At 41.3% G+C, this 27,757-nt stretch overlaps 1 protein-coding gene across 2 annotated transcripts in view; it reads right to left on the bottom strand.

The window, feature by feature from the left end:
- The window catches only part of DEPTOR (DEP domain containing MTOR interacting protein), a 125,913-nt gene that overhangs the window by 70,485 nt on the left and 27,671 nt on the right, over positions 1-27,757 (bottom strand). For both annotated transcript variants that reach the window (XM_081816470.1, XM_081816471.1), the window contains exons 2-3: positions 16,875-17,053; positions 15,706-15,829 (exon numbers count right to left, since the gene is read on the bottom strand). In XM_081816470.1, the coding sequence (XP_081672596.1) occupies positions 15,706-15,829; positions 16,875-17,053 (303 nt within the window). The remainder of the gene's footprint in view (positions 1-15,705; positions 15,830-16,874; positions 17,054-27,757) is intronic.

Below are 27,757 nucleotides of genomic sequence, written 5' to 3'. Positions count from 1 at the left end.
CCTTGTGCACTGAAAAAAAAAAATTCAAAATAGCTGAGAAGGCCCTATATAACATGAGAACATAGGTAAATGGTATTCAAGGGCACAAGCTAGGGAGAGTCACAATGACCCATGGGCTATGTGGCCAAAAAGGTGCTTTAGGATTTAGAAAGATAGCTTTTTATTTTTTAAAGATTTTATTTATTTATTTGAGAGAGAGAGAATGAGAGACAGAGAGCACGAGAGGGAAGAGGATCAGAGGGAGAAGCAGACCCCCGCCGAGCAGGGAGCCTGACGTGGGACTCGATCCCGGGACTCCAGGATCATGACCTGAGCTGAAGGCAGTCGCTTAACCAACTGAGCCACCCAGGCACCCAAGAAAGATAGCTTTTTAAAAAGTCCTGTGTTAGCATAATGATAAATCATTTTGAAAGGCAAAATATGTAACTTTATATACATGATAACCATTAAAAATTAAAAATTCATTCACCCAAATATTAAAAGAATTTCTTACTCCTGGGGGTAGTTTGTGAATGATTTTTCTTTTCTTTTTAATGGAATACTCTATTACTCAAATTATTCCCCAGAGAGAAAGTACTGTTTTTGTAACTGGGGAAAAATGCTATCAATCAATAAAGAAGTTATATTAAGGTTAAGTTTTGTTTTGTTGGTTTTTTTTTTTTTTTTTTAGAAAGAGAGAGCATGTACACACACATGCACAGGAGAAGAGGGGCAGGGGGAGGGACAGAGGGAGAGAGAGAATATTAAGCAGGCTCCAAGCTCAGTGCAGAGCCCCATGCGGGGCTTGATCTCATGACCCGGAGATTATGACCTGAGCCAAGATCAAGAGTTGGATGCTCAACTGACTGAGCCACCTAGGTGCCCCAGGGTTAAGTTTATATTTAACTGGATGACTTGTTCCTGACAAAATGCTTATATTAATACCCAATACAATAAAGTAGCTCCCAATGTATAAATTATATATTTACATGTATGCTCCCAACTTACAGTTTGAATGTATAACATTGACTTCTGTGATTAGAAAGAAAGGATTAATTAGGTAGAAATGCTTACATGAGCATTGGTATTTTTAAGTACTATGCTATTATCTATAGAACAGATGTTACACAGATAAATTAACATAATTTTCATAATAATTAGACTTGGAACAAGTAATCAGAAAACTATTCATTTAATATTTGTGAGTAAAAATAGTACATACTGGAAAGGGTGAGAAGAAAGGAAAAACAGCATTTTACATTCTTTGCCAGCAAATATCTTTTATCTGCTTTCACTCCTGCTTTCGTCTTCATATTATACACTGAATTGAACATCCTCATTTTCATCTTCATTCCTTACTCATGCTGTTCCCTCACATCTCTTCTCCTTTCTTTCTTGAAGAAATCCAAACTACCTTCCAAAGGGGAGGGGGCTCACTGTACAGTGATATAGGTTGTTCACTGTACAAGGAAACCTGGCTTCAGGTAAAAAGGAGGGCTAAAGTCCAGCCCTAATTCCTCATGAGCAGTCCTGTGTGGAAATGACTGCAATAGCCGGAAGGAAAGGGCAAAAAGTTACCTGGTTCTCATTTGCAGTAGGTGCTAAATGACACAGTGGGCCTCGGCTTTAAAGGGCTGGATTAAGTACTAACTCCTCTTTGAAACTATCCCAACTAAAGTGCAATCCAGACAGCTCTCTCTCTGTTTTGAACTTAAAATCAGTGCATGGTTTATATATCCATTCAATTTTTAATGCACTCCAGCTAAGCTAGAAGCTTCTGAAAGATAGACACCATGCCTTAAATGTTCTTATTTCTTAAAAAAAAAAAACAAAAAACAAAAAAACTGAGCTTAGGGAAGGCGTATACATGAAGTGCTCAACAAATATTTGATAATCAACTGAGGAAAAACTAAGAATATCACAAGCAACAGGAATAGAGAGGGTGATTTGTCTTTGAAAGGTGAAATTCCTTCTTGCTTGTTATTTTAAATCTGCTGGAAGAAAAACTAGAATTTTTAGTGCTGGTTTTATGCTTGAGGAGACTGATATTTTGGAACCTAAGTTGTAATTTTCCCACTGCCCATGGTTTTTAGTGTTGTTGTAGTAAATATTTACAGAACTTGAACCAGCTTTAGACAGAAGCCGAGTACAACCGCAAGGCTACAGCTGCCCTAAGAGGGCCACATGCAGCTATGGTTTCATAACTGGAAAATTACACAAGAAGATGAGAAGCTGAGCATTTTTACAATGTCTTCAAAACAATTCCAACCTGTTAGCCTTTTCCAACAACTGTCCAGGGAAGCTGGATTCTAAAACAAATTTTAAGTCTCCTTTTAAGGGAATGGTTACTATTTGTACTGAATGCTTCCATAATTATTAGAAAACAGAAGCATTTGAGGTCAAAAACAAAGAAAGAATAGAGGTAAAGAAAGAAGCTTAGGAGAGGTAAGATGAAGCCATGAAGACAAACTGAGGACAATACCAACTAGGGAAAATACATATACTTTAAAAGGTAAGAAAGTGAACACAATGAACTGATACAGTTAAAAAACTGAACACAATGACAAGTAGGTGCTACTATGGTGCATGTTCATGGGACCACTTTGTACTGTACTTTTGTGGAGGTGGTGTGAAAGAGGAAGGGAAACAGGCTCTGGTCTCTTTTCCCAACCAAGATTTTATGTTGTACGATCATAAGACTCCACTCTTAAAACAGATTTAAAATCACTGTTAAAATCATTGATACATCTGTGGTCAACTGATTTTTAACAAGGGTTCCAAGGCCACCCAATGGGAAGAATTTTTTTTTTTTAACAAATTGTGCTGAGATGATTAGAGAGCCACATGCAAAAAAAAAAAAAAATGAAGTTGGACCCTTACCTCACACCCTATGCAAAAAACTAACTCAAAATATATTAAAGACCTAAGTGTAAGGGCTAAAACCATAAAATTTTTACAAGAAAACATAAGGGTAAATTTTCAAGACTTTGGATTGGCCAAGGATTCTTAGATAGGACACCAAAAGCACCAGTGACAAAAGAAAAAACAAATTGGACTAGATCAACATTTATAACTCTTACACTTCAAAGGCACTGGCAAGAATGTGAAAAGACAGCTCACAGAATGGGAGAAAATATTTGCAAAGCATATATCTGACAATGCATTTGTATCCAGAATACATAAAGAACACTTAAAGCTCAATAATAAAGACAAATAACCCAATTTCAAAGTGGACTAATGATCTCAATAGGCCAGAGAAGATATACAAATGGTCAATAAGCACATAGAAAGATGATAGGCATCATTGGTCATCAGGAACCACAAATCAAAACCAACCACAATGAGCTATCACTTCACACCCCCTAGTTGGCTAGAATAAAAAAGTCAGATATTAACAAGTTGTTTGCAAGGATGTGAGGAAATTGGATGCCTCACACACTATTGGTGGGGATGTAAAACAGTGCAGCCACTTCAGAAAACAATCTCTCAGTTCCTCAAACCACTGCACAATCCAGCCATTCTGCTCCTCACTATATGTCCAAAAGAAATGAAAACATATGTGCACAGAAAAACTAGTACACAAATGTTCATAGCAACACTATTCATTATTGTCAAAAGGTAGAACAACCCAAATACCCATCCACTGATGAAACTGAAAATCTTATCTATCCATACAATGGAATAGTATTTGGCTACACAATGAAAGAAGTACTGATACAAGCTACAAATGGATGAACCTTGAAAACATAATAAATGAAAGAAGCCAGGCACAAAAGACCATGCATTTTATCATTTCATTCATATGAGATGTTCAGAGCAGAAAAAGCTATAGGGACAGAAAGTAAATTAGTGGTTGCTTAGGGATAGATGAAAGAATAGGGAAGTGACAGATAAGAGTTAACGGAGCTTCTTTTTGAGGTGATGAGAATGTTCTACAATTGTGGTAATGATTCCACATATCTGTGAATATACTAAAAACCATTAACATGTATAATATAATGGGTCAGTTATATAGTATATGAATTACATCTCAATAAAGCTGTTAAAAATCATATTCATTCATTAATTCAATAAATATTTATTGAGCATCTTCTATATCCCAGGAGATGCAGAAATGAAGACATGGCCCTTGAGCTTAATTGTTTACAATCCAGTGGAAAAGCAAACATTAAAAACCAATGGGCAAGACAGATAAATGCCACAATAGAGTTAGAAGTATACGGATATGAAAGGGAAGCAAGGAAACTAGGAGTGATCTGGTTGATTACCTTCTCCTCTGCTCTTGCCTATTAGCACAAACGGTTCGAGAGAGAGGGGCAATGAGAAGCAGTCCTGGGTTTCAATCTCTGTACTATGATTTCCAAGCTGTGGTTTGGCTCTATGATCCTGGATTTCTTATTGTATGTAATAAAGATAATAATGCTTACCTCAATGGGGTTGTAAAAACTATAGCTAATCTATAAAAGTGTCTAGAATATCACCTGTCACAAAGTAGCAGTGAGCAAATGATAACACAGAGGTACATACGCACACCCCTGAGAATAGACCCTTGTCAACTCTTGTCAATCCTCATCAGGTTGTACAAAAGTTCAGACTAACCAGAAGAACCAATTCCAGGCATCAGGGGAGAGGTAGTGGCATTCAGGTGACAGATGAAACACATAAAAGCCAAAGAAGTTTAATTACTTAAAAAGATATTTTATATTCTAATGAACGCTAACACTGATGCTAACGTCAATTTTGTTTAGAATATTAAATTATGGTAGACTACAGAGGAGAATTTAAAAAAAATACTATTTGGGTGATGGTGGGTTCATAAGTGTGTTAAATTTGTGAAAATTTACTGAGCTGCACACTTAGAATAATATGTACTTTATGTATATTATAGTTCAATAAATTTAACTTTGTAGTTAAACTTTAAACTTTGACTACAAATTTAAATTTGATAAAGTTAAAAATCTGGATTGCCTTTCATTCTGGTCTGAAAGACTCTTTTGTTAGAAGTTCTGAAATTAATAAATGCTTTCTGTCAATTTGGTGCTCTTTTCATTTGGTGGAACAATGTCTTTGCTTACACTCCCCAGCTCTGTGTGAAGAGATGGTAATTAAGTAGGGATGTTTTCATTTAGCAAATAAAGCAAGATAAACAATACAGCAACTACACCTCTTGGATTCATCTTGACATTTAAAGACAAAGCCACCTACCCAGGGGAGCTTCCATACAAAGCCTCTAATGTAAGAATACTCTCCTTCCTTAAAAACTCCCAGCCACGCCTTCCTCTGGTATCACTCCTAAAACATCTACTTCTACTTTGCTCCAAAATGTGCCTCTTCTCTCAGAAGGTCCTGTCCGCTCTTCTACTCTGTGTGTGTTCTTTTTCCCCTTTGCGGCAGAATGCCTAGCATAGCCTCCTCATGCCCTTGATCCATTCACTCTAGAACTTCAACATTTAAAAACAAATAGAAAGGACTCTGAGTTCTTGATCTCTTCCAGATGTAAGCGAGGGTCATTGTATTCAAAGCATATTAGAGATGATATTTAATTTCTACAGGTTCACTCAAATTTAAATTTTTAATTTTTAATGCCAACTGTGGGAAAGTGAAGAGCATGCACTATGAGCAATTTTTGCAGGATCACTCTTTAGCAACTGAAGGTTTAAAGCATGTTCCTTGGCCCATCTCAAAGTCACTTGCCTTACCTGGAAATTCATGGTGAAACTCTCTCCCTCTTAAGAGGTGTAGGAAGAATTAAGTGAAATAATGTGTGAAAAATACTTAGGATGGTGCCTAGAGCAGAAAGTGTTCTGTAAATGATGGCTATGTTTACTATTCTTATTCTTTGAATGTCTACACTAAGACCCTAGAATGAGTAAATACAAATAGAGTGATCTTAGATGATCAAATATCCACTCCTGGTTTTACTCAAATTTGAACATGCCACAGGTTAGGAAAAAGAGAAAGGGGCTAACCATTGACTTCTTTCCTAAATAAGAATGACCAAGGTCCATGACATCAATGGGCTTCTGGTCCAGCAGGAGAGAATGAGACCCAGTCACTTGGAGAGATGGCTGCTGTAGTTGCTGGGCTAGAACCCAGGGTGAAAGAGGGGCAGAAAGGGAGCCAAAATAAGCCGCTTCAATCCAACCACACACCATACTTGCGCAACAGTGGTGACTGAGAGAACCCTGTGCCAATTCCAACCATCACATCATGCATGGCACATGCTCAGAGAAAACGGAAAGAGCAAGTGAATTTTCTATGGACAGAGTGTGGGCAATTCTGCCTGCCTGCCCACTCAAGGAGCTACATGATAACACGTTTCAGTGCCCAGGTGGGTCTCATGGGCTTTATCAATCGGGGTCCCAGCAGGAAACAACATGGATGTGCAAATGAGCTGCTAAAAGGTAGTTCATAATAAAAGAGCTACTGATGCTATGGGCAGGGTTAAAGGCAATGACCAAGTAAAGCTCCCAGACTAGCAGACTGCAGTGATCATTAACAACTCTATATGCCTGAGGATTCTGGAGGGAGGGAAGTTTCCAAAGCCTAAAAGAGATGTGGGGAAGGAGAGGGCTGCCCGATAGAAACTGAGGCCTTCAATACTGGGGAGGGAACAGAGAAATATTACCCTGACCTCACTGTCCTCGCTCCCACTTACTTCCTGCTCATGCCTCTCACAGACTGAGGCAATGGCCATGGAGTCTGGTGATGACCTCAGTCCATGTAGGTCAGCCTCCTGGGGCACACAGAGGGCTGGGAACCAGAGGGGATGGATCTGGAGAACAGAAATGTCCCATGTCCAGGCTGGGAGTCTCACCATGCTGAATATAACTTTGGTGTAGAAAGGCACGTGTTTTTTTATGCAATCTGGGTAACGCAAGGATACTTTTGACTATATGCATTTTTCCTTACAGATTAGAAATACAACACATCCTGCCTTAGATGAGGCTCTGCTGAGCTTTACCTCAGTCCTCACAACAAATCTGTGAATTATACATTTTCTTCCAATTTTATAGATGGAAAAAACAGGGTCAGAAAGGTTGAATGTTTCAGTAAGAGGCAGGCCAAGAACTCTGACCCCTGCTTCCCCAACTCCAGAAATCTTAAATCGCTTTTTCATTTTACCAAGTTGAAAAGGAGCAACAGAGATTGATTGGCAAGGTGAATGTTACAGAGACTTGGTCCACAGCCCTGAAATTACACGGGATCTGGGAAACATGGCAGAAATAACCAGCACTGTCAACCTCCAGCATCCGTGAATCCAGTACTGTTGAAGCAGCAATGCGTTTACCTTAAAATCATTTCTAAGTAACACCTAGAGCTAGAAATCTGCAGACAATAAGCTAGGGCTGATGGCTTCTCACAAACATAGCTGGCCTGTTGCCCATTCTGCATGTTAACAAAGCTTGACTATTACTGCCATAAATTATAGGGGGATGGCATTGCCAAGGAACAGGAAGGAGAATACAATTTCCCAAACCAGACCCAAAGACTTTCTTCACATCCATTTAAAAGTCTGTTAAGCTGTGTATGGTTTACTATCATTTAGTGGTCTTCGTTTCTGCTACCACCCTGGCTTGAAGCAACAGAAACTGCGAAGTAGAACACGCAGACTGAAAAACAGTTAAGATCATAGGCTCTGAAGCTGGAAACCAGGGTTGGAAATGGTCCTCATACTTTCTGGCTGTGAAGGTAAGTAACTTGGTTCACCTCTCTAGCCTGGATCTCCTTATCTGCCAAAGGGAGAACAACAGTACTTATCTCATTAGTTTAGAATGAGGCTTTAATGAGACAACACATGTGAAGAGCTTAGTATACAATAGGCATCAATCATGCCCTATGTTTGCTGCTTTCATCATTCTCATCAGCATCTGCAGACTTACTTCACTGTCTCTTCAATTCCTCTGATCAACACCTGGCCCTAAAAGTACGGATAGCACCTTGCTTTGTCTTTCTCCTGCTTGCGGGTACTTTAAGAATCCTGACTGCTTCCTGCACATCTCTGGCCAGCCCTTTTTTTAGTGATTTTTTAAATTTTTAATTTATTTTATCTATTTTTAATTGTGGTCAATAAACATAAATTTTTACCATTTTAGCTATTTTTAGGGTATAGTTCAGTAACATTAAATACAGTCACATGATTATGTAATCATCGCCACCATCCATCTCAAGAACTTTTTCATCTTCCCAACTGAAACTCTATACCCACTAAATAATAACTCCCCGTTCCTCCTTCCCCCAGTCTCTGGCAACCTACTCTTTGTCTTTATGAAGTTGAGTCCTCTAGGGACCTCGCATAAGTGGAATCATATGACATTTGTTCATTCGTGACTGATGCTACTTAACTAGCATAATGTTGTCATCCGTATCATAGCATGTGTCAGAATTTTCTTCCTTTTTAAAGCTAAATAATATTCCATTGTATGTAAACACCACATTTTATTTATCCATTCATCCGTCGATGGTCATTGGCTACTTTGACCTTTTGTTTATTGTAAATAATGCAACGAGTATGGGTGCACAAATACCTGTTCAAGTCCCTGATTTCAATTCCTTTGGGTACATACCCAGAAGTGGAATTGCTGGATCATCTGGTAACTATATGTTTAATTGTTTGAGGACCCCTCCCCCCATACCATTTTTCACAGTAGCCACACCATTCCCACCAGCAAGGCACAAGGGTTCCAGTTTCTCTACATCCTCACAAACACTGTGATTTATTATTTGTTTGTTTGTTTTGGTGATCACCACCATGATGAGTGTGAAGTGTTTCTAACAGCTCTGTGTTCCCAGATGCATTTCACCACCCCTACCTCCCAGAATCTGGGCATCACCAAATGTGCAGACACTCGCTAGTTCTATTCCCGGAGAACAGGCCTGAGCTCAGCTACCTGGACCAAACTAGCCATGAGGTCGGCTCCTAGCTGGCCCTTCCTTTGCAGGCTGAAGCTGCAGCTGTTAAAAATAAGAAAACCAACAAAATTGGGTGAACCAGGGCTGGTTGATTTCAACATGCATACACATTCTCCTCCATACTTTAAACTCCACTTAGAATGTATAAGGCAGTGTTTAGATAGAGAGATTATTTGAAAATAACTGCAATATAAAATTTTTGTTGATACTGAAAATGATAAAACAGCGAGTTTGCTCTATATGGTCTCTCCCTGACAGGCAAATTATTAAACATTTTTATAACCAATCAGGTGAAACACACAATTTTGCATGACCTGCTATAAAGAAACTTTTTTTAAAAAAGAAAAGAAAGACGCGATGATTAGAACCACAAGGATGTGGTTCTAGGTCAAAAGTTTCCCATGACTCTGCATAGAGCTGCACACATAATGAAACCACTTACATTTTTGTTCTAAAATGGTTGTTAAACGCTCTGTGAGAAGAGATGATGGCCCTTTTAAAAAGCACCACTTTAAAACTTTTTAAACAATGAACCTCTTTTCTCAAATAAAATTTTACAGAAAATCCCATGTTTTTAAATTTCATGCTTATAACACAACATTTACTTATAAAAGTTAAACAGTGAAATCTGTAAGGTAGTTTTGGTTAACACACAAAATACAGAAGTAAGAGGACTGGTGAGGCTATTTATTGCTCCCTCAATAATCAGCTACAAAATCCAATCAATTTGTGCATTTTGTTTTAGTTGCCGGGAGATAATTCTCCATGGATCTCACACATCTCTTTATATCTTGCAAGTAGAAGTATTGACAGCTTATGTTCTAAACTATCTTTTCAAGAATGCTTGTATAGTGAACAGACTTGGAAGGTAGATAGTGTCTGTCTCTGAAGCAAAAGGGCAGATTGGCTTACTGTCCTGTATGAGAAAGATAATGTCTCACTCTGTGCTAAAGAGCAGTTTGCTTAAAGACTACTACAAAAAACTCAGGTTCCTCAAGCTTGGGATCCTGTTCTGTAACCCAACCCTGGCAGGTGTCATCTGGCCCCCATTGTGCTATTCTATGGGAACTAAGGCTTGGGGAACTGGCTCCAGAAAATGATGATACTCTGGTTATTACTATTGCTGAGAGTAACAAACTGACCTTTGTCTCTGACCCAGGGGTCTCCTGTCTTCTGCCTGTACCCAAGAAATGGCAGCAGGCAAACTAGTTAGCTTGCAAGTAGGGTAAAATCTCAAGACTCTTACCAGTTCTTGGTATCAGTTATGCAGTACTGAAATCATCCCTTGTCACCCAGACAAGCCATTGCACAAGGGAACAACTTTTAACCCACTTACAATGCAATCCCAGGACACTCTTCAAATAAACCAAGAAGACAGGAAACATTTCTTCCAAGATTCTATGAATCACTGTCAAACTGGGCAGCACAAGGAAACTGTGACAGTGCTGTACATAGCCCATCAGATAGTATTTTTATTAAAGTTTGCAGAATAATTAAAACACATTTTGAACACAAAATGTGAATCCATTCATAGAACTCAGTATCTCCACTTGAAAAGCCCTTCTATCCCAGAAATGGAACAAGACAGAGTCAAAAGCTTGAAGACTTTTTTTTTTTTTTTTTTTGCTCCAGGTCCACGCTTTAGAGTTACATCCATCATTAAACCTCTCTCTAGCTCATGTTCCCCATCTCTATAGTGGGATTAATTGTGTCTCCAGGGTTTAACTCCCAGAGTTGTACAGGGGATCAAACATGTTAATGCATAAGATGCTTTGTAAACTCTAAGGAGGCGAGACAAGGTAAATCTCTGTCTACTGTTGTTTGCCATTAAAAGCAAGTTCTCTGTAGCTCTTTCATGGAACAGGCTCAGCAGCTCACAGCAATCACAGCATGCAGAGTCCTTTGTTCATTCAACAAATATTTATTGTGCCAGGCACTGGGCGGGAACAGGAAAAAGATCCCAGGGACACATGGTAGAGAGACCTCTGATAAGATAAAACACACAAAAGGGCTTTTCCCCTTTGGATATAGTTTCTCCCTTATATTTCCCTTCAGTGCTATGGAGGAGGAGAGAATATAAAGGAAGCAGTGGGAACGCAACTGAGATTAATGGCACACAGTTTAAAGCGATGCTTCAATCAGGCTTATACTCCTAAGCCAACTAAATAGACTATTAGTGGCTGGAGAGAGAAACTCTTGCTGCTGAGAAAACCAAAGGCCCTTTAGGCGAAAAACTAAACTAATGTCTGTATGAACCAGACTAGAAGAGAGCTACCTCCATGTTAAGACTGAGGTTAAATTAGAATGGAGAAGTCTCCTCCAGATCTCACAATGAAATCAAGGTTAGTTTAAGATGTACATTTCAACTACTAGTTTTAGTAAGGAAATTCCAAATTGTACATTCAACTCATTTTCTCCTTTATAGCTACCTCTATTTATCAGTATAGAGAGCACTTGATAATCCTGAGTTCAACCTGTTTTAAAGTGGTCTATTTTGCCAACTGCTGAATGATAATCAAATTTTATAGTTTGGAATATGCACCTAAAATATCTTCTACCACAAGACAGCAGCGGACACAAATTCAACGTTGTTCTTCTAGGTTACGGATATTTATCCTGCTCATGCAGGTCTCATTTGAAAAGTAAAAATTGTACTGCTTGGGAGAATGTGAGTTATGTTCATGCGTTGTGTGTCTGGGGTATTTGGACCCATGCAAAATTAAGTGGGAAACAGGAAGCCCCTCCTGGAGAGATGGCATGCCTTATTCTAGGCACCTTCAGGCCATAGTGAAGGTTTGACGAAAGCTTGTTGATGGAAGTGCATTGTGCCTTGAATGTGCTCAGATGAATTGCTCAAAATGACAAAGCCTGGGCATTGATCCAGGGGCACACATCCTCTTTCTCACACCCTTTCCAGCTGGTAGCAGGAGATGAGCGACAGGATACGCTCATACTCTGAGGTAGGACCTGTCCTGTGTACCTTACACATCCCGTTAGTTCATTTAAGCCCCACAAGAAGTCTGAAAGGTGGATACAGTCAATAGATCCAACTACTAGCAGGGCAATTTAGGCACAGAGTGGTGAAGCCACTTGCCAATGAGGCACAGAGCCAGGATTCACACCCAGGCAGCCTGGCTCCTAGGCTCTTACTTCTGTGCTAGGCTAAATAATAATAGGTATCATTTATTTATACTATGATTTACTACTCTAACAGCAGCAGCTAACATTTCTTGGGCGCTCACTCTGTGCCAAGTGCTGTGCTTAGCAATGTACAGACTGTAAAATCCTCCCCATCGCCTTTCCAAGTGAGACCCAGCCTTACCTCCACTTATGACTACAGATCAGTGAGGTTCAGCGGCTGGCTTGAGGTCGCAGAGCAAGCCAGCTGGAAGGCTGGGATTGAAGAGCAGGTCTGGGTGACTCTGAAAACCACACCCACTGTCACTCACTATGCAGAGGACTCATGTCCCCAGCTCTCCCTTAACCTTCCTCATGGCGGGACCCCCTGAAAGGGCCGGCTTTTGCCCCTTAACTGGTATTCGTTTGAGTACCTCTGAATTAAATTAACGGGAGCGACGTGGATCCTAAGAGGTAGCAGAGTCCCTGAATTTTAGTTTTGAAATACAGCTTTGTCCTATGAACTAGCAGACTGAGAAACTCTACAGGTTAGAAAGCCAGGTGCCCCCAAATCAGCCTGGTTCAGCAAAACCCCAGACAGAAACCACCTGGTTTCACAAAGTTCTATTAATAACAGAGAACAAACAAGCAAGAAGAGAGCAAAAAGGAAATATTGACAATACAGCCAGCCCCCCAGAGCTGGTGTGGGGGGGTGGAGAGCGGCAGCCCATACACCTGCTACCCTCTCACTCTGTATCACCATCACACAGAAATGACCTTACTGCTTCAGGTCCCAGAAGCTCCTTCTGAGAAACGGGGCGGTAACGTAACGTCCCATCTATTTTATATTGTATTTTATACTGTCAATTTCTATACTATTATTTCTATTATTATTTACTATTCTATTATTAGTCTACTGAGAGAATTCAGATAAAATAAGCTAGTGGAAGTGCTCTGAGGAGCTCAACTTACAAATAAAAGATATTGTTTCTATCACATTTTACATAATACCATATAGATTTCTCTCTCTCTTTTTTTTGATTACGATACCATTGATTATATTCCCTATGCTCTTTAGTCCCTAAATCTACAGGTAGATTCATCTTGAAGAAAAATCACTTTACTCTCCTTCTCCCATGTCTGCTTGGACTATTTCCAGTCAATTTTACAGAAAATTCCATACCAGGTTATTTACAATCCCCATGTCACATTTTAAGATAAACTACATTTTGAAGAAAACATTGACTTCATTAGTTTAATCTCCATAAATAATAAATAATGATAAATCTTTCCTAATAATAAAAATGCTTTCTAAGATTTATCAATAGCCTAGTAGCAATAAGTTTGGGCTTTGGGCTTCTGGGATCAAATCCCAGATGTTTTTATTAGTGAAGTGACCTTGGGTAAGAGCTTGAATATCTCCCTGCCACATTTTTATCACCCATAAAATGGGTACAACTGACCTAAATCAGGGTTTGTTATGATGATCAAATAAATGGACTAGTCACGCAGTTGATGTGCCTGACACATAGTTATCAACCAACCAATGTTATTGATTGTTATTATCTTAAAAAGAAAAAAACAAAAGGAACATATATTTTGCAAGGCCTTCTTTCACAAATGTTAGAGGTATCCTAAGCAAGTGTTCTGGCAAAAAAGAAAAAAGAAAAAGAAAAAGAAAAAAACTTCATATTAAAATAAATAAAATTCTTAAAAAGATGAGCTATGAACAAAATGATTTTCTGCTTCATATAATTTTTGAAAGTCTACAAAGCTTACAAAATAATAGTACATGCTGAGATTCATGGAAAAGATATCCAGGGAAATATGGGAAATACAATAAAAATGATTAAGCATATATATATATATATGCTAAACAAAACTGTTCAAGTAGGTAACTGAGCCATCATTCCAAAGGCCCCAAAGTTTGTTCCAAGTATGTTCCAGCAACCAAGTGTAGGGGCCAAGACTGCGAGGTGGCAGCTAGTTCATGCAAGGTTAAGTACTGATTAAATTACTTTTCCTAGTACTAATTTCACAAACAGTTTGGAGAAATAAGTTTACTTGGAAATTGTGATACTGAACACTAATGACTGGAAAGCCAACTGCACGCTGAAAAAAAGACAGCAATGCTGATCCATGGAAATGACATGGATGTCTTTGACAACTTAGAATCTTATAGTTTGAAAGCACGGTCTTGGTGATCTAAATATCTAACACCTGCCAGAATTTTCCAAAAGGAGCTAAGAAAGTAAAAGAAAACAGCAACAATGGTAGACTCTTAATCATAGGAAACAAATTGAAGGTTGCTGGCGGGGAGGGGGCTAGGAGGATGGGGTAACTGGGGGACAGGCATTAAGGAGGGCATGTGGTGTAATGAGCACTGGATATTATATAAGACTGATGAATCACTGACCTCTACCTCTGAAACTAATAATACACTATATGTTAATTAATTGAATTTAAATAAAAATAAATAAAGAAAAAGAAAAAGAAAACAGCAACAAAACATACACACACAATCAGGTATACAAATGGAGGTGCTGATGGATCCCTTCCATTCAAATTCATGTGAGTCCAGGAGATGAGGGATTTTCTACACTTCAGTTTAGAAAGCAAGTGATGGGAGAAGCAACACATACGGGGCATTAAGTGGTGGGACAATACCAGCTCCAGGTGGTCATCACTATCAGACTAATACCTGAAATGCCTATCATCTCCGGGGTCTGACAACATACCACAGTCACTAAGCTAAATATTTAAGTACTTGACACATTTATTCTTTTAATTCCCACAATAGCACTAAACACCTAGGAGGTCGTACCATCACCACTCCTAGGTCATAAAAGAGGACACTGAGGTTGACAGAGGTGAGGTGACAGGGCTAGAATCAAACTTATCTGGCTCTTAACCATCATGTTACTTAATCTGACTCCCCAGTCCCACCTCCCCATGCATCAACCCACCCACCACACAGTAGGCTCTTTTGTGGGATAAATACCTATTTTCAACCTATTTGAAAGGCAGCCAGAGTTAAGGAGGGGGAGTCCTGCCCCTGTACTCCTTTCCCTAATGGCTGCTCTGGAAAAAAACAAGAGAGGTGGGATAGGAAAGAGACCACAGGAACAGCAGATCAGCTCAGAGACAGACCACTGGGGAGATCTGAGACCCAGCAACAGAATACTCCTGGACTACAAGGCATTCCTCCCTTCAAAGAGCTGAGAAATTATTCCTCTCAGACCATCCTGCTATCTGAAGTTCTCTCACTACTCATCTCTTGACCTGAACTTGAACTTCCCTGTACTTGACACTGCTTCTCCAGCCACTCGCAAGACTAAACCTCCGAGTTACACAACAGTGCTCAAAAGAGAAAATAGGCAGCTGCCTTACTTGAGGGCAAACATCAAGCTCCAACCTTTTGTTCTTATTTCCGGAGTTTTGTTAAATCGACTCAAATATAGAAAATATATATTTTCTATTTAAATAAATTCTTTATTCAGAATCTTACGAAATCGACTTGATTTCTGGCAAAGAGAAAAGCAAATAAGGGATCGAGTTTTCCCATATTAAAAGGAACAGTTATGTAACCATCCCACATGGAAGAGCCAGGCTGAAGTCAGAATGATAAAAGACTGAAATAGCCCTGCTCCTCTCCACAAGTTAAGATCACAGTGGGGGATTTCACGTGCGACATACTTCTCATACAGCCTCTGTCCCCTCATGAAGGCCTTCACTTCATTATCCAGAGGGAAGGTGCCATCATCCTTTCTAAAGCGGTAGAAGAGTTTGACGTCCTTGAACTCCTTATGCTCATCACACACTGAAACACAATATACACAGAGAGGCAAATAAGAAAAAAAAAATCTTATTTAATTCCTCAAATGATGTGAGAGGCTAATTAAGACTTGTTTTACTACCTAATTTCCGAAGCACACTAATCTATGCTTTAGTGCATGTATTTAGCACAATACCTGGAATCAAGTAAGTGCTCAGTAATATTAGCTATCATCATCATCATCATCACCATCATTATCTAGTAAAAGGGTCACAAAATTCAGTGCATCATTCATGCCACAAATTCTTCTTGAGCATACTGGGGTAGACATCAGCCTCAAAGAATGTGATGTCTAGTGAGATAAAGAGAAATGTCAACATGTAATTAACATATGGCATGAGGGGGCAATGAATGAGGTGAGGGGATACTGCAGTGGGAGACCAAAGAAGGAGTAACCAGTAACCCCAGTAACCTAGCTGCAGGGAACGGACACTTCTCTGAAGAGCTTGCGTGTAGGCAGAGACCTGAAGAATGGCTAGAAATTGGGCTAAAGTGAAGAGAAAGGGCATTCCAGCCCAAAAGGACATGTGGAAGGTCTTGGTCAGGGTTAAAGATTTCAAGGAGATGTGTTTATGAACGTTCATGGAACCACTGAGAGTAACAGAAAAACTTGGAAACCTCTTAGATGTTCATCAGCAGGAGAATGGGTAAACATACCATGGCGTAATTATATATGGCATACGTAGCAGTGGAAATGAGCAAACAAGAGATATGCCATCAACATGGATGAATCTCAGTGTGTTGATCAAGTTGTAAAAGAATAAACATGCATTTTTATAATGATTTAAAGCACTGGAAGCAATATGATACCTTGCTAAGAGATGCCTATACAGAAAGGAAAAAGTACAAAGAAGCAAATGGAAATAAACCCAAATGCCTCTTAGAGGAAGGAAGGGAATATCACTGGGGAGAGATGCACCGGAGACCAAGCATTTTATTTCCTAAATGGGTAGGTTCATATCTGGAATAGAAGACGTGGTCCTTGGTTTCCTCCCAAGTTACCTCAAATGTCGGTGGCTACTTCACTCACCATGATGAATGATGCCCCGGTCTGCTAACTTCTGCATGAGTTTGATTGCTGTCTCTCTGTCGGAAGCCTCTTTGTGCTCAATCAGCCAGTCAATCAGTTCTTTTGCGACAAAGCAGTTTGGGTAGGTTTTGAGATGATGTCGCCTATCTTTAATCACCTTTTCTTCATGCAGCCTGAGCCTGGAAAGAAAATTTGGCATCGCTTTAGGAATTTTAATGACAACACAAATCATTAAGCCAATCCCAGAGCTCAGGAACAAAGTGGAGTCTCTAAATGTATCAGAGTGCCATTCACATACCTGCATGTCAGTAGAGGGTTGTGACACTGTCAGAGCCCAGAGGCCCCAGAAATGATTCTACCCCCAGATCTAGAGATGATACAAGTCAATGGGAGGGGAAAACAACACTGGACAAGCTAGAGCTCTCCTGCCACTTGGAAGACTGAGAAAAGCTTTCTCGCCCCTCCTCTGATGAATGCCTTCTCTTTATCCCTCCACCGGTGGGCTTATGGCTTCAACCAAACAACAAACAAAAACTCTGAACACTTGCTGAAACCAGGTACTTTCTCTTTGTCACAGATTGCTCAAGGTCCACCACATCAGCATTCATGCATTTATGTAACAGATACCAATGAGTGTCTACCACCTGCCCATTACATATTTCAAGGCATTAGAGACCTAGGTGGGAAAGTAGCACAAAGATCCTGGCCTTTGCTTGTTCTGCTTTCAATAGGGGCAACAGCTAATCCTTCGGTGAGGCTTACTAGTTTCCAGGTGCTGATCAGAGCACATTCCATAGATGTTCGCAACAACCTCATCAAAAGTTATTATTACCATCTACACTTTTTTTTTTTTAACTTACAGTAGAGAGAACCTCAAAGAGATTAAGTAACTTGCCACACAGCTAACAAGCGATGAAAATTAAATTTGCACCTGATGATCTCACTTCAGAGTCTGACTTCCCAACTGCCACATCGTGCTGTCTCTAGCCAGGGAGGGATAAACAAAATATCCGGGAGAGATGGATTAAAGCTGTGGGACAATACAATTTATTTACAGGCTGATGGATTAGTATGGGGAAAAGTGGTTGACACAGAGCCTTCCCTTACTCCCTTCAGAGCTCGGTGACGTTTTTCCAAAGGAGTCTTAAACTTGCCTTTAAATTTTTTTTTTTTCCATTTGGTTTTTCTTCTTTTATCAGCCTGCATTTACTTTTTAATTCTTAAGGGTTTGAATTGGGTGAAACACGAGGTCAGCTTTCTTCCTGCTTTGCCCACGTGGTCCTGTGCTCCTAACCTCATATTCTCAACTTCATTGAGAAATGGGAGTACATGAGTAAATCACATAGTAAGTGTGTGAGTGAGGCAAGAGGCTACTTTCTTCCTCTGTAAAATGGAGGCAATTATGCTCACCCTATCCGTGGCCATGTTGAGATTGGGTGACATAATGTCTATTAAGAGCATTGGCACCCAGCACAGTGCCTGGCACAGAACAGGCCCTGACCTCCTTTCCTTTACTCCCTAAGGAAGGAACTAGACTGTACTCTTGCCGGCTTTTTGAACAGAGTTGACTTGATGAAATTTAATGGGTTTTGATATCCCAGGGGTTGTGAGTATAAGTTGGGAGCATACTGGGGCTCTGAAGCTTAGATCTCTTCCTTGCTAGACCACTGTTATAGGCTGAAGTATGTTCCCCTCAAATTCATATGCTGAGGCCCTAACCCCTGGTACTTCAGAATTTGACTATATTTGGAGATAGGCTCTTTTAAAAGGTAATTAAATTAAAATGAGGTCATGAGGGTGGCCCTAATCCAATATGACTAGTGTCCTGATAAGGAGCAGAGATTAGGACACACTCCTCTACAGAGAGAAGACCATGTGAGGATACATGGAGAAGGTGGCCACCTACAATCCAAGGAGCTGGGCCTCCAACAAACCAACCCTGCCAACACCTTGATCTCAGATTTCCAGCCCCCAGAACTGTGAGAAAGTACATTTCTGTTGTTCAAGCCACTCCGTCTGTGATACTCTGTAATGGCTGCCTGAGCTCACTAAGACAACCAGGAAGTGCTACAGCCTGGAGGCAACCGAATAGTCTGCAGATGAAATGCTCAGCTGGGACGTCAGCAGGGACAAGGGAGAGGAGGACAGAAATGAGAATCCCAATACCTGCAAACTGCAGAGAAAGAAAAAAATCATGTTCATTGCCTTCCTACTCTATGCTCAGTATTCTACCAAGCACCTTCGCATATGCTGACTTAACGTCTATGGCCGGAAGGTTGCATCCTCCCAAGTTCATATATCAAAATACTAAACCCTAAAATGTCCGTTGTGAGGGCAATCAGGAACACAAGACTAGGAATATAACACTGGGCTCTCGTCTTGACACTGCCGGTAATTCCAGAAGATCAAACTTCTGAACAATCCTCCCTGATAAAATGGGGATAATTATACCCATGGTGATTACTTCATCACACGGTCACAAAGTTCATTAATGAAGATAAGGCGAGCATTTGAGCCCTTCCTGTGCGCTAGGCACTGTTTTCACTGCTTTATTGACATCAATCCTCATGGCAGCTCCCTGACGCAGGTAATGTTAAAACCACAAGGCCAACGTAGAGTTGTAATTATTAATAAAAAATAAACGAAGCCTAATAAAAAACACGTTCCCATAGGCGTGCTAAAGTCTCACATTCTTCTGATTAATTCAGCGACAATGACACTGAGTAATTTGTTTAACATGCTCAGAGTGGCAGAATGAGAAACATTAATTCTTAGACGTGATGTCTGTCAGGAATCCAAGAATAATGAAGACCAATTTATTTAGAAGTTGAAACATGGAACAAGCTACCATATAATTTGGTGGAGGAGGTATATGTTATGAGCCAAAAGAGGAGTTTTACTTCCTATAAACTTTCCAACTTAAAAAAAATTATTAGGTAATATTTATCTTTAAATACTACAGTATAGAACCTTTCAATTCCTATCCTTTCATGAACCCATGCGTGTCGCTAATTCTTGAGCATTCTTTGATTCCCACCAATTCCCACCCTGCATGGAGGGGAGAAGCACTAGACACTCTCCCTTCAGCCCCACCAGGGCCTGGTATATTTCCATGTTTAGAAAACTGAGCAGTCATCCGATGGAGGGGAAAGAACTCTGGATCCCAGAGATGCTGATCGTTTTAGACACGTTACTGCGGTTAAAAACGTTCAATAATGGTGCTAGCATCTTTTTTTTAATTTCATAGTCAGAAATACAGAATTCTAAAAATGACCATTAAGATTGTGCATCCTCGGGGGTGCCTGGGTGGCTCAGTCAGTTAAGTGTCTGCCTTCGGCTCAGGTCATGATCTCAGGGTCCTGGGATCGAGCCCTGCATTGGGCTTCCTGCTCAGCAGTGAGTCTGCTTCTCTCTCTCTCTCTCTCTCTCTCTCTCTCCCTCTGACCCTCCCCACCACTCAGTCTCTCTCTTTCTCTTTCAAGTAAATAAAGAAATCTTAAAAAAAATTTGTTTTAAATTGTGCTTCCCCGAAAAACTATCCCAATAAAAAGATAAGAATTTTCACATTGCAAACACATAACCAAGTGTTTCTGCCTAGCACTGTGGGCACTTAATATTTGCTGAACAAATGAATGTCCAAGGACACTAAGAAATGATGCTATTTTCAAAAAGGTAAGGAGGCTTCTCACTAACTTAATAGGAATCCCCACAACTTAGTAACCATCTATTACCATCTATCCTGCCTGGGGTGGATAGATGGAATTTAATCTAGGTCTTTTTACAAAACTATTTATGCTTTCCATTCCAGGGTAGTCAATTTCCAAAATTTTAATCCCTGTTGCGTATGAATGGGTGTTTTTCAAAAAATTATTTCCTTTTACTTGAACTAAACTTACCCCTTACATGTTTTCATTAATACACTAAAATGCACGGAGATTTCCAAAAAGAGAATAGAGTAAGGAATATTTCAAAGTCTTACAGAAAAATAGACATTTTGAGTAGCTAAGCCTCTCATGGAATATCAAGACTCCAGAAAATGCTGAGCCAGGGGCAAAAAGCCACACTTTTAAACATGGCATATTGCCTGGACACATCAGTCACATTTTCTGCCTTGTCCAACACCCCCTTTGATTTAAAACTGCCTTCTACACCTTATCCACCCCAGGCAGGGTTCACTACTCTGGGCCTGTTTTCTTTCCATGTGGGGCAGTGCCTGACTGAAAGAGCCCTTGACCTATGGTGGCCCCTGCACATACATGCCCATGGGCTGTTCAATGAGACCAGAGGCACGAGATCTTACCCAACTCAAGGGACATAATCAGCTAAAGCCAAGCAGAATGGGTCCCTCCAAGATTTAAACAAGAGCTGAAGTTTTCAAACTCTCTTTGTGCCATGGAACACTTTCTTCAAATGGAACTCACCTCATTGTCAATGTGTAAAACAGAGCAATGTGGGCTGTTCTAGCTAAAAGGCTGCCAAGTCCAGAGTACTTCCTGGTTTTCCCATTTGGTTCTCCCACGTACACCCTCCGTATCTCCGAGACTATCTCCATGGAATTCCTAGAGCAAAGGTGAATAATCCCCATGACTAGAAGATGCTGAGGGAAATGGCCAACCAGGAATGAGAGGGGAGGGGGGAGGCCAGTACAGTGAAGCTAGGAGGTGAGGAGAAAGAGGTTGCAAAATGAGGGACAGCAAGAGAGGCCTGTCCCTGGAGTGCCTTGGTTCCTTGGGTTTTCCAGTTCTTCCACGCTATGCCCGCTATAACCAGAACAGTACCAATCCCTTCAGGTGGCTGAGGAAGCCTCAATTCTCTGAATCCAAAAGAACCGCACCTACTCAGGCTCTAAGGAGGCCTTCCAAACTTCCTCACCTCTTTCTCACCTCCCAACCACAAACACACCCACCTTGAAGTCTGGACACACTGGACTCTTCCCCATACCCTGTGCATGCCATCACCTCCCATACCTCTGCTCAAGACAGAGACCCTCCTTCTGCCTTCAATAATTCAAAAAATTGTCTTTGCTCTTCAGCTTACAAGACACCTCTTCTGTGAACATTCCCCGAGCCTTCAAAAGCCAGAGCACCTTCTTTCCTCTCTTCTCCCACGCTATTTTAGTGCCACAAGTAAAACATTCATCCCACTGTATTACAGTCAGATGAGGAACAGGATATTAAGGGAGAGTTGCTTATTTATTTGTATAATTCTAGTGCCTAGTGCAGAGTAGGGGATAGATTCTCACTGATGTGAAAAGATCAATTAGTTCATACAATGCACTCAGCACTAAGAAGGCATAGGGAAGAACAGTCTTCTGACTACCAGTCCAAATCGATCCATACTGAACCACAGGGGAAAATAAACATTTCTATTTTAGCTGCATTTTCAATGCCACCAGCTAAGGAATTTAAATATGGAAACCACCTTCCCGTCCTTCATCTCAGACAGCTGGTTCACAGGCTTTAGATTCAAGGTGATTTTGTAATATTCTATTCCTGTCCAGCTAACCAGCTGCTGGGCTTGCATCAGACAATTTCCTCGTCTAGCCCTAGGAGAACAAACACTACTGAGCACAGGGTGTTAATAATCCCTGCAAAATTACCCTCCATCTGATAAGAAATGCAGAAATTGTTTTTCGAAAAATAGCTTGCAAAGAACTGCACAGGTTGTGGGGCCCAGGGAACAAAGCGGGGGGGGGGAGACAGAAAGCACATATTCTCATTTAAAAACAGCGTCATAAATCTCAGCCAAAGTAAACAGTTTAATTAAAAAACACAGCAAGCCAAACAGTAGGGCTGACAGTGTGAGCCTTGTGATTTGGGCAATAGCACTGACACAGATGTGCTGTCAACCAAAGCTGTGGTCCTTCCCAGATGTTCAGTCAATATCTGTCCTTGGGGACCAGACAACTCAGAGAGAATCACTCTTGATCACCTACCTCTGAAAGGACCCGAGTCTAAAAGGGGGAGAAAAAAAGACAGGAACAAATGAAATCTAACCTCCTGCATTTTCTTTTAATGTTTGAGTTGACATTACAATTAAAATTTTAAGTGATCCAAATAATACATGCTCATGGTAGATAAAAAGAATCTCAAATAGGTGTAACAGGAAGCTGGGTACTGATCACGAATTGGTAATTGTCGAAGCCAGGAGACAGGTGCATGGGGGTTCATTCCTGTATTGCTTTGGGGTGTGTTCAAAATTTTCTGCGACCCCCACTTTTCAAAAGAAGCCAATGTTAATAGTTGCTTATGTATTCTTGCACAAAACTCCTATGTTTGCATGTATAGCTATGTTTATGTATATCTTTATGTGCGGTACGATCATTATACACATTTCAGGTAGTTTTGCTTCAAGAAGATGCTTGAATTCTCCCAACCTGATCAGAACAACAGAACAAATACACACAGTGATAGGAAGGAAAGAGTGTAAAACAGGTTAATGTAAATAGAGTATATGTGATTCTGGAGAGCCAGAAGGAATTGGTCTCAGTTCACACACACACACACACACACACACACACAATGCATGCACACTATGCAGAAAGCCACAGTGACCACCTTCAATGACAGTGACAACAAATGTTCCACCAGCAGGACCCCTTTGCCAGAGGGCTATAAGCAAGGGCTTTGTGAATCAGGAACAAAGGCAGAGACATCAGCTCCATCCAGAGCCCTCCCAGGCCACATATCAGGTCAGTGCAAGTACAGTCCTGTATGCTGTGTGTCTTGTCACCACACAAATTGAGATGGTAAGCACGCCCATGAGGGGAGCGTGTTTGATTCCAAGTCCTACATATCATGCACTCTATTTGAGATCTTGATGATGGCGTATTAGCAGAAATAATGACAGTTATTTCACATTTGAACAGAGCCATACCTTATCAGAGCTGAGCCTAATGATATCCCTGTGATCAGGAAGGCACTGTCATATTCATTTGACAGATAAGGAAGCAAGTTCAGAAAAATTAAAGGGACGTGCTCAAGTCACATTTTGATCAGGAGTAGTCAGGACTTGAACCCAGATCTTCTGATTTCTACGTTTAGAAAGTGTTCCATGACATCAAACTTTAAATGCCAGAAGCATCTGTCTTCTGCCTATTTTATGCTCATGTAGACTACGGAAGAGAAAATATTATGCTAAAGTGCCATGGAAAGGTGAAAATTTATGCAATTTATATATCCTACAGATACTGCTACCAACATAAATACAAAAGAAGGCATCACATTGTCTTCATGTCTGCATTGAGCCAATATTGGATAATTAAGATGCCACTCCTGGCGGGGGGAGCAGGAAATGGAGCTGGTGAGTTACACCATCCCAGAGAGTTAAGCATCAGTTCATGCGGGACATACAACAAACCCTTTTAATGACATGTGCATAATAGCTCATGAGGCCCTTTTAAATCTTTCATCTCATCTGGGAGATAAGAGGTAAAATACAGGGTCAAGATGGGAAGGTCCCTATGTCAGCCTTCCTTACCTCATTAGACCTGAGATTTTCACTGAGTTCTTCCTCCTGGGGGCTTTTTCCTACGAGGTCTCCTGTTCTGAAGGAACAAAGAGCAATTGCATCAACATCCCCAGCTCTGATCTCTTTCTCTGATAAGTCAGAAGTCCTTCCTGCCTGCAAAGTGCCTTTCCAAGAAGCTCCAAGATTTTTTTTTTTTCAAATAGGTCATTATTTGTTTACACTGCACCCAGGCGTATCAGGCCTCTAACTGCCATTTTACAGGTGAAGAAACAAGCCCAGAATGCTTCATGGAACTCACTGAGGACACAGAGTAACTCACAGGACCAGTACTGGTTACTGAGTCAACTGAATAGGTAGCAGCAAGTGGGGGATAAGAAAGTATAGCTTTCAGGTAAGAATAGGGACGCCGGTGTATTAGTCAGCAAATTAACTTCCTGCTCTCCTCATTCACGATTTATCCTTCATTCATAGCAGAGCTGTGGAGCCAGATGGACTGGGGTTCAAATCCAAGCTCCATCCATTATTTGCTGTGTAACTTTGGACAAAACTTTCAACTTCGCAGTACCTCAACTTTCTCATCTATAAAATGGTCATAATAATGTATGTCTCATATTGTGAGGATTAAATGAGAAAACTCTATGTAAAGTGCTTAGCATATAAGCTCTCAGTAAACACCAACCCTTACTGTTATTATTATTATGTAATATATTTCATTGTCAGATTTCGCCAAAAGCACCCTCAAGAAGCCACTAAATATGTATTTCAGTTACTTTTTAGAGCAAATGCAGTCCTCAAGTTGCTGACCATTGTTTTCCAGTATGTGTACCAGATTTTGCATTAAATGTGCTTAATATCTCTGGGAGTGAACCAGGGAACAACTGGGGTGAATCAGCAACTCTACCTCAGTCTAGCTAAGCTGGACTTGGCTGTTCTTCTTCGTTCAAGGATGAGAAAGAGCCCCCCATGTGGGGTGGCAGGTAATGCAGAGAAAACCAAAGGTTAGAGAGCGCTCAGTCACTCCCTAAAAACACACGGAGGGCTCACTTCCTGTAAGATCTACTAAAGCTAATCTCACCCCTTTGGGGGCCTCAACCAAACTGATAACTAAAATCACCAACTTGTTTTAACAGGAAACAACCTTCAGTTTATCCAGTCCAAGCCCTCCCTGACATCACTGTTGGACAGATGGGAAAGCTGACACTTAGAAGTTAGGTGACTTGCCCATGTTCGACCCACTGGAACACTGACTTTGGCCTCCTGACTCAAACCAGACTCTCTGCTGAATGCCACCGTGGGACAGCCTGGAAACAGTGACTGATGCCACTCTAGCCGTTTACTGAGGAGTGGCCCACTGATGGGCGAGCCGGCCTAGACTCTGTCTGTGACAGCCTCTGAAGTCACCTGTTGTCATACCCAGCCTGTACCCCCTCCTGAGGAAGACACTGCATTCCAACAGCACATTTAGTGTTGGAAACTGAAAACTTCTCCAAGAAGAAACTGTCTCAGGGCCTATATTAGACAAAGAAAAAAATATAGAGAAAGATAAAGTACAAAGATCATGAAATAATAACTAAATACTGTTCACTGGACCCCCGAGTGGAATCTGAAGAATACCAGCCAGGTGCTCTGTGGACGGGGAACAGAGATTCAGGTTAGAGAAGGTGAGGGCAGTGATGCTCAAAGAAAGCCTTCACTAAGATCACCGGGACGGCTTGTTAACCAGAGCGCTGGGCCCCACCTGCTAAGTTTCTAATTCAGTAGGTCTGGAGGTGGGCCCAAGAATCTGCATTTTTTAAAGGTTTTTTTTTTTTTTTAATCTATTTATTTGAGGGAGAGAGAGCAAAAGCAAGAGCATGAGCAAGGGGGAGGGGAGAGGGAGAGGGAGAAGCAGACTCCCTGCTGAGCAGGGAGCCCAATGGGGGACTGGATCCCAGGATCCTGGGATTATGACCCAAGCCAAAGGCAGAGAGAGACAACCCACTGAGCCACCAAGGTGTCCCAAGAATCTGCATTTCTAACAAAGGGCCAGGTGATGCTAATGCTGCTCTTCAGGGAGCACACTTTGCAAACCTGGGTTGGAGTGGAACAGAACCAACCAACACTGTGTTGCGGAATAAAAAGAAGAGTAAGGGGAGGAGGCTGGGAGAGAGTGACCCTAAGGTGAGCGCTGAGCCAGCAGACCTTTCAGGGGCCGGGTGTGGTCCAGGTGGGACATACTCTCAGGGAGTCTGTTTCCAGGCACTGGAGCACCCTCTCCAGGAAATCAGGAGGCTGTGAGTCTATACCCCACATCTTGCCAAAAACCCGTAAAAGGCTGACAAGTGAACTACCTCCGGGTTCAACCTATGGTGTGATTCTTAGGGCCCCTTCTTCCTTTAAATGTATCTCCCCACCTACTCACTGATGCTCGTTCCTCCTTAAGGAGGAGCACAGCTGTCCATCCAATAAGAAGGCATAAAAGCCTTTTTCTTTTTTTAAGACAGGTCTTTGGCTGAGGAACAGGTGACAAGCTGACTCCTATTAAATGGAATTGGTTAAGCAGCAAGGATAAATGGTGGCATGGTGTCTCTTCCCATTCTGACTAAGAGGAAGTTTAAAGTAGGAAGGTGCGTGATTTTGAAGGAAGAAGAGGAAAGAATTGGTCTGGCTGGTGGGAAGGATGCCCAAAGCAGAAGCCAGGCTCAGAAAGCGGACCTCACAGCCCTCGAAGTCTGGGGGGGAGCAACAGACACCAGGGACTCTGCTGTCCCTGGGAGAAGTCAGGGCACCTAACGTGTAGTGTGTGCGGGTCCTGTCCAGGTAACATGGCCCCTGTGGGATGGACTCTTAACCGAATTAGGACCTGAGCTTCCTAATTGGGAACATGAGGAAAGCAACTAGATGATTTCTAAAAATCTCTCTCAACTCTAACGTCTCTGTTTTTTATGGATACCCTGAAGAGCCCCCAGGGTAAATCCTCACTCACGGGATCAAAATAGAACAGGCCGTTTGGGGCACATTTTGTACTTAAAAGAGTTACCGCAAACCACAAGGCCCGGGAGCACAAGACAGCAATTTCATTTCCTCTGGGCTTCCAAACAAGGATGAACATATCAAAGTGAATCTTGTGCTAAGCGCGCTGTACAAACACTGTCTAGGGTTACAATCATCTATATTCAGCTCACAGGACAGATGCTGTAGCTGCCACAGTGCAATAGGCTTTGGGTGTGCAGGTCTAGGCCATGAGAATAGGAAGTTTCTCTGGGTTTAAAAGTACTTCGAGGGGCGCCTGGGTGGCTCAGCCGTTAAGCGTCTGCCTTCGGCTCGGGTCATGATCCCAGGGTCCTGGGATCGAGCCCCGCATCGGGCTCCCTTCTCAGTGGGAAGCCTGCTTCTCCCTCTCCCACTCCCCCAGCTTGTGTTCCCTCTCTCGC

Source organism: Leptonychotes weddellii, chromosome 4 (assembly GCF_054177405.1).
Source record: "Leptonychotes weddellii isolate Sample4059 chromosome 4, ASM5417740v2, whole genome shotgun sequence".
In the NCBI taxonomy this organism is placed as follows: Eukaryota; Metazoa; Chordata; class Mammalia; order Carnivora; family Phocidae; genus Leptonychotes; species Leptonychotes weddellii.
Note: the sequence above shows the minus strand (reverse complement) of the source record. Positions and strands in the feature narration are given on the sequence as shown.